Source organism: Mastigoproctus giganteus, chromosome 2, assembly GCF_048544385.1.
Source record: "Mastigoproctus giganteus isolate SK-2022 chromosome 2, ASM4854438v1, whole genome shotgun sequence".
NCBI lineage: Eukaryota > Metazoa > Arthropoda > Arachnida > Uropygi > Thelyphonidae > Mastigoproctus > Mastigoproctus giganteus.
The window spans coordinates 108,714,560-108,729,124 of NC_143576.1; the positions used below are offsets into that span (position 1 = coordinate 108,714,560).

The 14,565-nt window shown below is 36.6% G+C and overlaps 1 protein-coding gene across 1 annotated transcript in view; it reads right to left on the reverse strand.

Annotated features, from left to right (window-relative positions):
• LOC150089487 (transient receptor potential cation channel subfamily M member-like 2) overlaps positions 1-14,565 on the reverse strand; it is a 933,932-nt gene that overhangs the window by 553,658 nt on the left and 365,709 nt on the right. The window contains exon 11 of the mRNA XM_090390003.1: positions 588-919. Coding sequence (XP_090246129.1) covers positions 588-919 — 332 coding nt within the window. The remainder of the gene's footprint in view (positions 1-587; positions 920-14,565) is intronic.

The following is a 14,565-nucleotide window of genomic DNA, read 5'->3' on the forward strand; positions in this document are numbered from 1 at the left end:
TTTGTTATTTTTATTTTTTTAATATTTTTCGCAGTACAGCAAAAGCTTAGGGCTTCCTTGCACCATATGGATAATACAACTGTTACTTGTACTGAAATCTAGAGGAAAAGTAAATATTTCATAAAACCAAAAACACAGTGCTTTACAGAAATCTCTCAGGAAAACTGAAAGTGTTGTCAGGTATTGAATTTATCTCAATGCAGAGTTCAGTCCTACTAAAGATAAATTAATTCAATCAGCCTTCAATGAAAAAACTTTTTAACAGCCATTTATTTAAATGTTTTTTTTTAATTCTGAATGTCTCAACCAAAACTGCCTCTAATATTCAGAAATTATTTTTTCGCAATAAATAAAACAAATGATATTTAACAGCATCAATACTTGTTTAATATATATTTTTAAAAAGCTGAAAATATTTCTTCTTCAAAAATACATGCTAAGGAAACAAATTTTGATAACTAAAACAGACCTTGACAGAACTTTATTATTCAACTATTGACAACAAATATGAAAAAAGAAAACATTTTTCCATTCTATATAATTAATGATATAACTATTTGGTATTATTACTATATTAAAATTAATACCTGCTTAATGATTCCATTTCTACTCTTAGATTGCTTTCATATACGAAAGGAATAAGCCTTGCATATATCATTGATATAATTAAAGCTAGATGAACTGGTTGATCAGAATATTTCCAGAGTGATTTGGCAAGGCTAACCCTGTTTGTAAATACAGCCCACAATGTTAGAACTGCTAGTGCTTTTCTTTCAGCTGCTGCATGATCAATCTGGTCATTTTTAGGGTTTGCAGCCACAGCCAATGCTGTAGCATTCACAAAGTTAGGGATGTTTGTTAGATCAGCAATAAGCCAGTTGAGATCTGATGATATAAAGTTCATTGAAAGTTTCATAGTCTGAAAGATAAATCAGGGAAATAATCCATATTAAACTAGTTTAATCCCAAATAAATAAATCAGTAAAATTAATTGCTAAAAAATAATACTTAATCCTTCATTAAGTTCTAATGTTCATTCCAGTGATATTGGAGTCTATTTTGTGATAACTGAAATATTTTCTTGTCATCAATTCAAAATATATAATCATATCAATGAAGTTTATTATTGATACTGTTTATTTTTAAGCTAATTTAGCTAAATCTACATATTGCATAAAGTATATAATATGCACCCTTCGTTAATTGAAATGCAAAGTACTGAATGTAATCTCGAATTTTTCATATGTAGTCAAATGCAAATCCAGATGTATGGAAAAAATGTGGGAAGCATGTTATTATTGTGGTGGTGATGGTTTTATGACACAGGAGCAACTATGGCCAAGATGTGTCATTCGTATTTTATTTTAAAAGTGAAGTATGTAAAAGATGATTTTATATTTGACAGAGTCCAATTTTCTTAAGATAACTGTAAAGCTCATTCATACTAGCTTTATCTCCAAATACTCAAGGTAGTGTTAATGAATGCAGTGTGCCAAAGATTGATGGAAAAGACATTTCTGATGGATTCAAGATATAGACGACTAGGAAGTTTTTTTTTTTTTTGATTTGGTAGTTGTTGGCGCATCGGCTTCTGTGGCCATATTGCACCTCACAAGGTTTTTGCAGTACATTGATCCAAGCCCGAGGCGGGAATCGAACCCACGACCTTTGGGTTGCCGGGCAGGTACTTTACCCACTTGGCTAGCCCGGTCGGCAACTAGGAAGTGCTGTACTGTAAACTGAGTTTTACAGTCTAGGCATTTAGGAAGCTCACCTCCTACTAGGAAGTATCTGTTGGTAATGAATTTATGCCCAGTCCTTAACCTTGCTAAAACAATCTCTTCTTGTCAATACTGTTGTCAATAGGAATTCCACATTATGCAGTTTATTACACACCTGGTCTCTGTAAAAATTCACCCATACTTGTCTTCTCCTTTTTCTTAAGGTTGATCTGATATTTGTGAAAGGGAAGAAACTGAAAATTCTCTATTTCCTCTTCAACTGGGGTTTCTGCAGCTTGATCAGCTTTCTTACTAATGAGGGGTCCAATATATCATTATACTTGGACTTAGCTCATGTAATTCTTTGATTTTCATTTCTGACAACTTATTTGATGTAAAATGGAGTTTTTTTCGGTCAAGATCCATTATAGCACACAAGGAGCCAGTATATACGATGAAGTATCAAAAACGTTCGTACCCTTACCTAGAAAGGTGAAACTTCATAGGAACTTGAATCCTTTTCTATGTGCTTTCCATTTTTAGCAACACATTTCTGCTATCTATGAATCAGTTGTTTAATGTGTCCAGCATAGAAGTCCACACTTTTTGCCTGGAACCACGATTCCACTTCATTTGTGACTTCCTAAGAAGACTTCCCTCCACCACCGGATCATACTGGTACACCACCCAGCATTCGTTATTTGTCACCAACTGATCAGAAAAGTTCTCAACATCCACATTACACAAATCCAACTGTTGGCGAGAACATTGCATTCGATATTGCTTCTGCAAAGGCATCAGTAACCTTGGAACCCATCGTGCAGAGACCTCAGACATGTGCAGATGGTCATGTAAAATGCTGTGGGCAGACCCAAAACTAATTCCCACTGCATTTGTGATGAAACGAATTGTCACACATCTGTCGCTCAGCACCAGCTGCTCAACCTTTGCAACCATTTCACTGTCTGTGGATGTTGATGGCCTTCCTTCTCTTGGCTCATCAAAGACACTTGTACAACTGCACTGGAACTCCCATTTCCCCCTTTTTTGCAGTGTTGTAGGATGGACAATTTTGTCCATACACGGCTTTCATTTCTTCATCAATCCTGAGCTTTCTTGTCCTGCAAATGCAGGAACTTGATCACTACTTGATACTCCACTTTGTCAACCATAACGTCCTTCCTCAGATTCCGGGCTCCACCTCCAGTGTATGATCAACGGGAATGAAATTTCACATGTTAGTTATTCAATATGTAGACAACTTATATTAAAAACGGCATCTTCCTATTGATGTTTTATCTAGGTGAAGGAACAAATCCCCTCGTATATATATCCAGGATAGAGAAAAGTTACTGTTTTTTAGAAGGAACTCTTTTAGAGCAAGTTACAAAAAATATACAGGGTCTGAAGAACGAACTAGGTACTCAGCAAGATACTGAGAAACAATCAATATTTTGTGATTCTTACTAAAACCTGAGTAACACTAGAATCTGTTCCCAACCTTTTTTGACTTGCAAACCCCTTCAATGTAAAGACTTTTATCGCGAACTCCTTTCAACATAATATTTTTATTGCGAACCACTAAGCCTATATTCTCTGAAATCATATATTTCTGAATTTTTATTATAAAATATTTCCAGTACTACATTTTTATAAGCAACATTGCGTAATAATAAAAATTATTATTAAGTATTATTTACACTTTGTAAAGCGGTTATTAATCAGTCTAAACTAGATTTCAAACATGCTAAGAGTAGAAAACTTGTTTCTTGTCCAAAAGATAGCCGAGCATTCTGGTCTCTTGCCAAAGCTATTGACTGCAATTTTTGACCACCTCTGTCAAAACCAGATGGTTCTATTACCACATCAGCTAAAGATAAAGCTAACCTGCTAGCATCCTATTTTCCTTATAACCCATGCATTGATTATCTTGGTAAATCACTTCAAACCATTTCCAGTACACTCCATTCAATGCCTCCTGTGGTCTTCAGTCAAAAGGATGTCACAAGGATTTTGATGAATCTGATGCTAAGAAAGCTCCAGGTCCTGATGGTATTTCTCAACTTGTTCTCAAAACCTGTGCTGAACTTACTCCTGATTTGTACAGTCTTTTTTCACTTTCTTATTCCAAATGTGTTTTTCCTTCTGCTTAGAAATTTGCTCATATCCAGCCAATTCCTAAAAAGGGTGACAAATCCCTTCCATCTAATTATCGTTCCATTGCGATACCTTCTACTCCTTCCAAAGTAATGGGGAAATCAATTAACCGCCAACTCTTAAACTATCTGGAAATCTTTCATCTGATCAAAGATTGCCAGTATGGATTCCATCAGCGTCGTTCCACGGGTGATATTCTGATTTATGTCATCCGTCTACGAACAAATTCAATGGAAAAGTTTGGTGAAACTCAAGGCATTGCTCTTGACATTTATGTTTGGCATAAAGGTCTTTTAAATAATCTTGTGTTTTCAAAAAATAGAAAAAATACAGACATTGATTTATAATTGCCAACCAAAAGATGTAGGGGAAATAACTGTTCCAGCACAGACAAGGTAGAAAAGGGTTTACATTGAATAAAAACCTAATAATAAAACACAAAAGAGGCAAGAGTGTGAGCCATTTTTAGAATTTCTTACTAGGTTAAAACAGAATGCCAATTCGAAAATTAACTTCATAATACATATTTTACTATCTTGCAATGAATTGTGTAATATAGTGAATGATTACTTTGCACAACTGGATCACTCAAACAACTCAGCCACAACATTGTTATAAAACATCAAATTTGGGATTTTAATATATATGAATACTGATGATAAAACATTAGATTATATGCACTTGCATATATCATTATCATTAGTAGTAGAAAATGATGCAAGACAGCAAGCTCATACAGTATTAGGGGGGGGGGGAACACTTTCCATTTCATCTGTACATCCCTATACCAGTTTATCTGGTTTTTCTTTGAATTTATTCAAACAGCCCAACACTACAATGCCAGACATGAGTCTGCAGTACCTTCCATTTGTCAATGCTAATTTTTATGGATCTTATTGCAGTTGCATACTCTGATCACTGTCATTAACTACCTTGCCAACCTTTATATCATCTGCAAACTTGGCCATTAAGCCTGATATGCCTTCATCACTATCATTAATAAATATAGAACACAACACTGGGCCCAGCACAAAACCTTGAGGAACTCCACTGATACAGTAGTCCAAAACAAGCAGTGCCCATTGATAACCACCTTTTGTCTTCTCACACTCAGCTGTCCCTTTATTCATAGCAGTAACTTGCCACTAATGCTATACTGCTCAAATTTCTGCAGCAGTCTTTTTATCATTATCATTAGTTCAGGCATATGATGCAAGAAAGCAAGCTTATATACCATCAGCCAAAAAAAAAAAAAAAAACCTTCCCATTTCACCCATACAGTCACTCCAAATGTTTGTCTAGTTCAGCCTTAAATTTATTTAAGTTATCAATTTCCACAATAACAGATGAAAGTCTGTTCCAGCAATCAACTACCTGCTGGCTAAAGGCAAACTTCCTCACATCTATTCTACAACTGTCTTTCCTCAATTTGAATCTATGCCCTCTCAGGTTCTTAATCTGAGCAAGTGGAAGTATTAGTCATATGAGCCTGCTCAAACTATTCAAGGCCTTGTACACTTCAATCGGATCACCTCACAGGTGCCTAGTCTCCAGATGCGGCAACATGCAGAACTTAAGCCTTTCTTCATAAGCGCACCCATTTATTCCTCTCACCAATCTTGTTGCCCTTCTCTGTACTTGTTCAGCAACTCTACATCCTTCCTAAAATGAGGCCTCTAGACCTGTATGCAGTATTCAAGGTGTCCCCTGATTATTTTATTATTACCTTATACAAAGGGATAATTACCTCCTTGTCTCTGCTAGCAAAATTCCTATATATCATTGACAAAATTCCATGACGTGATATGGCAGCCCATCTGCACTGCTCAGACAACTTCATATCTGACTGCACAATTACCCCCAGGATTTTTCATTCTCCACCTCCCTGAGTGTAGTACCATACAGTTGGTACGTTTCTCGTGGGTTACTGCTACCCATATGCAGTACTTTGCATTTGTCAATGTTAAACTTCAGTTGCCACTTCTCAGCCCATTTGCCTAACTTTTATAGATCCTGTTTCAGTAGCATACTATCTTTACTGTCATTAACAACCCTGCCAACCTTTGTATCATCTGCAAACTTCACCATTAAGCCTGATGTGGTCTTTCAAATAAGCTCCCATCTTATGGCCTGGCTAGTGTTTTTTCCAACAGTCACACTGCAAGTGATGACAGACAGGTCTCTCTCTGTCTTCTAACTTCTCAACTAATGCTGTGTGCCACAAGGTTCAGTTTTTTCCTCCATTCTTTTCCACTTGTATATTAATGACTTTTTTCGACTGGCTGGAAATTCTAACCAGAGTTTTGCTGATGCTAGCACACTGCATTCCACCTTCCAGTTTGAGAAATCTTGTTCTGGACAAACAGCTTCAACTTTTCAAACATCCATCACAATCACTTAAATGGTGATCTCCAGGTAATCCTCCAATGGGACAAAGAAAACTCAATCCTTCTAAAACTTAGTCCCGTCTTTTTTTTTTTTTTTTTTTTTGAAAGAAATAAAAGGCTACACTGCTTCTACACTCATCTTCCATGACACTCAGATTTCTAGCCAAGATCACATAATTCTATTAGGGATTACCCCGATATCTAATCTTTCTCTTGGCATAAGCATATCACAAATAATTATTCCCCTGTATCAACAACCATAGGTTTTCTCTTTAGCGTTAAGCATTATTCTTCTTCTAAACAATAACTCACTCTGTACAAATCTCAAATCTGTCTGCCTAAGAATATCATTCTCACATTTAGTGTGGTTTCCCAAAACCTCCCTCAAGATTCTCTATTAAAAAAATGGCAGCCAGATTAATCAATGCCCTGTCTCTTACAAAGTCTTTTCACTCTGTCATAAACATTCTGTTTCTGCTGCATGTTCTTTTCTATAGATACTTACACAGGCAATGTTCTTCTGAATCGTCATCTGTAATTATGCAACTCTTCCAAAGCAGTCTGAACATTTGCCACAAACAGTCCAATTCCAAACTCACAGAGCAAACATTTTCTCTTCCTCTCCCTTCTACTTCTGTTTTTCTGGAAGAATCTTCTTTCACATGTATTTCCTGAGAACTACAATCTACAGAAATTAAAGTCTAATGTCAACATAATGTCAACAAGTACTCTCTGCCTTCAACCTATATATGGTACTAGCTACTATAGATTCCAATACCTTCCATATTAAAACAAAAAAACACTTTTTAAGTATTATTATTATTATTATTAGCTATCATTTGGTGCAATGAAGCCTGAGGCATATGCTGCACCAAGCCAAAAAAAATTTCTGAATTACCCTGAGAGAGTGAGAGAGAGAGAGAGAGAGAGAGAGAAGTAGAAGGGAATCACCAAGAAAGTGAAAAATGATGATATCCAACTCAGGATCCTGGGTATGCCAAGCCCATACTCACCAGATGTGAGCCCCTGGGGTTATTCTGCCCAGACACGATAGAAAGGAGTAGATGATGAGGGCCTTCTCAATCAATTTGGCCCTGGAGAGATTGTGAAAGGCTCAAAGTGTAGAATTTTTCTCAGTCTGGACTGTGCTTGTTATCAGGAGAGAATGCTTCTACAGGGATGGGATACACTTAAATATAAAGAGTACAACAATATTTGCTGATGATATCGAGGCAGAGTTAGGTGGGTCAGAAAACTGCTACCTTGGGAGGATACATGGACTAAAAGATTAACAGTAGCTGTTGGCAGAGGTGAAAGGGATTCTTGCACTGCTTCTATTAAAATGCAATTGAGCAGCAGCCTGGAAAGCAAGGCAATGGGGATTTCCAGGACTGCTGGGAGTCATAGTGGAACAGGTAAATAGAGTAACTAAGAGTAGAAAAAGGTGCATGTACACTTGCATGTACACCAATGCTAGGAATACAGTTAATAAATTCAATGAGCTTGAAGTACTAGTCAAGCCATCAAAGGCTTGACTAGTACTTCAAATATTGTTGGGATCTCAGAGACGGGGTGTCACACAGATATAAGCAGTGCAGTCATTAATTAGCCTATCTGCCCTCTTTTTTAATGGGGTCTAAAAGTCAGAGAGAGGCTTTGGGGGCACAGCCCAGATGTGGGAACAATATTCAATAGTAGGGTGGATTTGAGATTTCTACTGAGTTGGGCAGCTGTTTGGAGGAAAAGTAATGCCAAGAAAGAAAGAGAAAAACCCAGTTTTTTACATTCAGAGAAAGAAATATTTGTGTGATGTACTTATGCCAAGAAAGATTAGAAGTCAGAGTAATCCATAATAGAGAAATGTGACCTTGTCATGAAATCTGAGTGTCATCAAAGATAAGTATAGGAGCAGAAGTCTTTTTTGTAAAATATAAGAGAGGACTGAGTTTTAGGATTTAAATCAACCAAATTATCTCTGCCATACTGGTGAATTACTGGAGATCAGCATTTAAAGAATTGGTAGTAGATATTCAAAAAGTTGAAACTGCTTGTGCAAGGTAAGGTTTTTCAAACTGGAAGGCGGAATGCAATGTGCTATCATCAACAAAACTATAGGTAGGATTTCAGGTCAATGGAAGAATGTCATTAATATACAAGAGGAACAGAGTCAAAGAAAGAAATGAACCTTGGGGAACACCAGCATTAGTGGAGAAATTAGAAGACAGAGAGAGAAGTTTACCATCACCAGCAGCGAGAGAAAACTGGATATCCAATTACAGAAAACAGTTGGAAAACCATTAGATGGAAGCTTATTTAGAAGACCTTTATGCCAAACACAATCAAAAGCCTTTGAAATGCCAGGGGCAACTGCTTGAGTGTCTCCAAACTTTTTTATTGAATTTGTCCCATACACAGATAATGTAAGCCAGTATATCACCACAGGATCGACACTGATGGAATTCATACTAGTGATCATTGATCAGATGGAAGGTTTCTAGATAGATTAGGAACTGGAAATTAATGGGTTTCTCCATTACTTTAGAAAGAAATTGAAGTAAATGCAATGGGATGATAATTGAATGGAAGGGATTTGTCACCCTTTTTAGGTAAATTTCCAAGCAACCACCAGTGAAACAAGAAAGTGTACCAATGCAACAGAGGCACAGGTTTTGAGAACAAGTGGAAATATACCATCAGGACCTGGTGCTTCCTTGACATCAAGGCTGTTCAAAATTCTCCTAACATCCTTTTAATGGAAGACAACAGGAGGCACTGAATAGAGTGTAATGGGAATGGTAGGAGGTGATTTACCAAGATCGTAGGATGAAAATTAGGATGCAAGCAAGTCAGCTTTATTTTTAGGTGAGTTGACAATGCAACCATCTTGTTTTGACAGAGGAGGAAATAGGGATGGGCAAAAGTTGCGGCCAACAGCTTAATAGGAGGCCAGAATACTTAACTGCCATTTGGGCAAGAAGCAATTTTTCGACTATTACCTGTTCAAAATCTAGTTTTGACTGATTGATAACTGCTTTATAATTGTTGTGGGCTTTGTTGTAGAGAAAATAAACCTGGAGATTTTCATGCAAGCAAATCTGATATGCAACATTTTTATCTAGAACAGCCGTAGCAAACAACATTGAAAAAACCTTTTTTTTTGGTCCAGGAATTCATTCCTACAATAATTTCACTGGCATGACCATAGCAAACACTGACATCAGAAGACTTAAAACAGGAATCCAACCATGGAAATGAAGAATAGAACTCATTGAGATCCATCAAATTTTGCATACTTGTAATGCTAAACAACATGAGATTGAGAATGACCACAAGAGAAAGGATCCATTGATGAAGAGACAATCACAAAGTTGTGATCTCAGATTCCTAGAGGACCACTCACCTCAAACGTGTATTTAGAAGGGTTGTTTGTGAGAAAAATATCAAGCATGTTGCTGTGTGGTTGGGATTGTCTTGTATCCTGGTAAGTAAATGAACAATCTGAATGAATCCTTTCACCTCTGTCGTTGTCTCTGGGACAACGACAGAGGCAGATGAATTTTACAGAATGTGGCAGAAAGATTTTAAGCTCGAGAAGATCAGAAAGAGGATATTCCAAATCTCAGAAATCGAAGGTCTAGGGGCGATTCATGGGCTTCCATATATAGACTTAAAATTGGAGATGTATGAAAGGCCCCCAGTGCTACTCAAGTGCACTATGATGAATGGGATCAGGCCATTTCTGTACACTTGGCCTGGCTGAGGCATATATGCAGGGAGATGCATAGTCTAAGCAGGATCTAATTAATGAGCAGTATAAATGTAGCAATATGTAACGATCTGCACCCAATGACACAGAGAAGATTACTCTGAGAATATTTAGTTTCTTAAGACAGCTGGTACGATTATATTTTATATGTTCAAGGAAGTTTAGTTTTTTTATCAAGTATTATACAAAGAAAATGAGTACTTGGCTGAAATGTAATACAATGAGAGTCTAACTGGAGTTACAACAGAAGTGTACTGCAGTTGTTTTCGATTTACAAATTCTGTAACCACTGTTTTTGGCCCAAGAGACTATTCTATTAATGGTGCCTTGTAGTTGTCTCTCAATAAGTCGCATATTTTGAGAATGACATGAGATAGCAAGGTCATCAGCATACAGGTTTGCATCAACTGTGTTAGGTATACACTTGGTTATAGAATCGATCTGGATGGCAAAAAAGTGTTGTGCTCAGCACTGAGCCCTAGGGAACTCCCTCTTCTTGTACATATGTTCCAGAAAGGAACGAGTGGAAGGATCTGTTAGATAGAAAGTTCTGAATAAATTTCTGGAGATGACCCCGAAGACTAGATTTATGTAAGTCATGTAGAATCCCATAACACCAAGTTGTATCAAATGCTTTTTCGATGTCAACGCATATCATAACAAAGTGCTCATTTCTCAGAATGGCTTTCCAAATATTTGCTTCTGCTTTGATAATGAGATCAAGTGTTGATCTGCTTCTCCGAAAACCATACTGGCTTGGACTTAGAATGTTCTGAGTCTCTAAATACCATGTTAGTTGGACGTTAACTATTTTTCCCATTGTTTTTCCCAAGCAACTTGTTAGGGAGATAGGTTGATAGTTTGTTGGATCTGTGTGGTCTTTTCCTGGTTTCGGGAAGGCTAGCACATAAGAACGGCACCAGCTAGTGGGGTAATATTCCTCTAAGAAAATTCTATTATAGAGTCATAAGAGGGCATTTAATGACCTTTCACTTAAATGGGAAACCATTGCACATTAAATTCCATCAGGACCTGGAGCACTGCTTTTCACTTTTGTGATGTTATTGTTGTTGTTTGGTTTTTAGGAGCATTAGCAACTAAGGCCATATTGCTCCGGGAATATGTGGTGGTCATTCCCTGACCTTTCCGCATCCTCCGTATTTGGTGGTGATGGGCTCGAACCCCGGTCTAATCAAGAAGTGTGTGCTACGCACTGCTGCTCCTTCCCACCTGGCTACAGAGGCGCCTTCACTTTTGTGAGCATATTAAGCAATTGTCATGGTCAGTGGCAGATTGTATGAATGTTGGAGAGCAGTATTAAAATTCAGTTTATACTTTTCTGTACTGCATTTAGTGACTGAATGGGCAGAAATAGCAGAGAGTGTTTCTAAGGACGAGCCAAATGCATTAGTAATTTCCACAGGTTCTGAAATTTCCTTCCCTTTCAGAAATAGAATTGGAGAAGTAGCAAGTGGGTATTTTCCATTGATATGTTTGATTTTTTTCCTGACTAGCAGTATCTGTGAATCTGTTTACGGTGGCAGCATAATGTGCCCATGCTTCTTTTTTACTCATTCGTCTTACATGATGAGCCTTAGCCCTTGCTCTCTTAAACTGTAGGAGGTTGGCTGTGGTCAGAAATCAGTTTTCTGATTTCCAGTATTTATTTCTTTCTCTTTTAGCAACCACATTTTTGGATGGAGTCGGATTTTAAATGATGATTTTGGGATAGCAGATTCAGCTGCTGTCATTATTTGTTGTGTAATATAACTTACTGCAGAATCAATCTTGTCAGTTGCAATGATAGTGGAATCTAAATGAGCTATTTCTTGATAGTTAGTCCAGTTGGCCTTGTCAAATTTCCAAATTGTTCTAATGCTACTCTGTGGAGAACTTGTACAGAAATTACAGATGATCGGAAAGTGGTCACTACCAAGAGGGTTGTCAGTAACTGTCCAGTCTATGAGAGGAAATATTGTTGGAGAACATACTGATAGATCATTGGCAGAGCTTGAACCAGATGGCATATGCACATATGTGTGATCACCAGTGTTTAAAATAGTTAGATTGTCTTTATCCAAGAATTTCTCAATTATTTGTCCTCTGCAGTCAAGATTTTGAGAATCCCATAGTGGGTTATGGCCATTCCAGACACCCAGAATACAGAAAGGAGTGGGTATTTGTCTTACTAGGTCATCTAAATCAGCAAGGGTGTAAGCGTGGTTTGGTGACAGATACAATGAGACTAATGTTATCGTTATGCCAATGGTGATACGGGCTGCAATTGCCTCCAATGGTGTTTGCAAGGGAACAGATCTGGAGGAAATTAAAGAGTTTACTAACAGTGCTATTCCTCCGTGTGCTGCATTAGAGCAGTCTCTACCTCTTCTATATATGGTGAAGTGTTTGATTGTTATAGATACTGCATTCATCAGGTTTGTTTCTTGTATGCATGCTGCAACAGCCATATTCACTTAGGAGATCATACAGGTCATCTAATTTAGCACGAAGTCCGCGACAATTTCACTGAATCACTGTGTGCATTGTTTGGTTTTAACTGGTGGGTTTGGTTACTTGTGGCAGATATTTTTGTTTGCGCCTGTCTACTTTTGCTTTTTCCTTTTTTAGGAAGAAGACTACCCATGTCAATGTCATCCTCTGGATGAATCTCAAGAACTGAATCATTTTTATCTACCTTTTCATCAATATCCATGGTATCGGATATAAATTTAGTTGCGTTGCTTCTTTCAGGGCTCTTGGCTCGTTCTTTTGGTTGCTCATTAGGTTTCCTATCTGGAGGTATTGTTACAGGAGTATTTGCTTCTCGAGTAGCATATTTGGGAGTAAATTGTTCCTTTGATGAGGAGAGGAGTGATTTAGCCCAACCAGGTATTGAGATATTTGAAGGGACTGAGCAGTCAGTCTGAGTTGCTACTGAGCATAGCAGTTGGGTAACTGAGGCATATGTAAGTGACTTAGCAGGTACTGCAAAATGTTTCTTAGCTTCTTGATATGATACTTTCTGTTCAATCTTATATTTTTGAATACAGCAGACTCTTGATTAACCAGGAAGCAGATTAACCAATACTCCAAATTATAAAAAAAAAAAAAAAAAAAATCAACCAGAAATCAAAAAATTCAAGTAATACCTAGAATAGGTATAAACAGATATTTTGAAAGTCGTAAATAAGCGACAAGTGGCATTATAAGCTGTCATTGGGAGATTGGTGTACCTATTATATTGAAACACCCCACTGTCTTCACACCGCTGCTCAAAAAAAAAAAAGAAGAAAAAAAAAAACCAAATGTTTAGTTTGTTTTACTGCGTCACTTTTATTTGTTGTGTTCCGTTGCACCACAAAAGGCCAAATTTTGTTTCGTTATTTATGTCAGGCATGTCAGAATTTTTTTTATAGTATTTTTTTTGTTTGTTTAGAAATCGCGAAAATGATCGGTAAACACAAGAGTTGTGTTTTTAGTTAAACAAAAACTTGAAATTATTCAAAAGTTTCAAAAAAGTGCATCTGTTAAATTTCTGAGGAACCATTATAATGTTGGTGACCAAACCATAGGCAACATTGTAAAAATAAAGGAAAGCTATTAGACTTAAAATCGACATTGCAAAAAATAAAGGGAAGCATCGTAACTGGACACGCGAGTAGTGCATGGTAAGTTTTTTTTTCGATTTTTATCTATCGCCATATTTTTTACGCAGGTTGCTGAACATTTTTCGATACAACAAGTCCCCAACTTATGCGACTACGGATTTACATAAATTTTTTTCCTTCATTTTTTTTTTTTTTAGGATTTTAAAATTTAAAACAAACAAAAATAATAAATAAATAAATTAAGCAATCAATAACGACGATCACAGCACGTACAAATTGCACAAGTGAAATACGGAGTAACAAGCAAAAAATAGGAAAGAAGATAAGATTCTTATAATTTATTTATGGTTTTTTTTTTAATATATATATATATATATATATATATATATATATATATATATATATATATATATATATATATATGACTGAAGATTTCAGTGAATGGGAGACATTTCACCATAATAATGTAAGAACCCACACAATTCCAGCTATCTAAATGAAATAAGATAGAGTTTACTATCCGTTTATAATTAGATGCATGAACAGAAAAGCCCAGTAACCTGGAAGGTGCAAATTGTTTAATGGCAGTGACCTCCAGAAATGTGATTTAGTAAAATGTGAGTTCGCGTCAGCTGATAATAGTGTGTTTCCCCCTTAATCCTGTGAAGTTCTTTTCAGAAAATTTTATTTTGACTGTTATCATGGTGCCGACTAAGAGAATAAGTGACAGCGCTACTAGTAAATCTACCAACAAAAGGAAAGCCATCGATTTGGATCAGAAAATTAAACTAATAAGGATGTATGAAAATGGCCAAACATTACAAGTATCGTGCGGAATTCAGATTTGTCAATAATAATATAGTAGCAATATGTTATTAGTGATTCCCGGAGTTACGTAAAACTCGACTTACGTAAGAAGTCCTGGA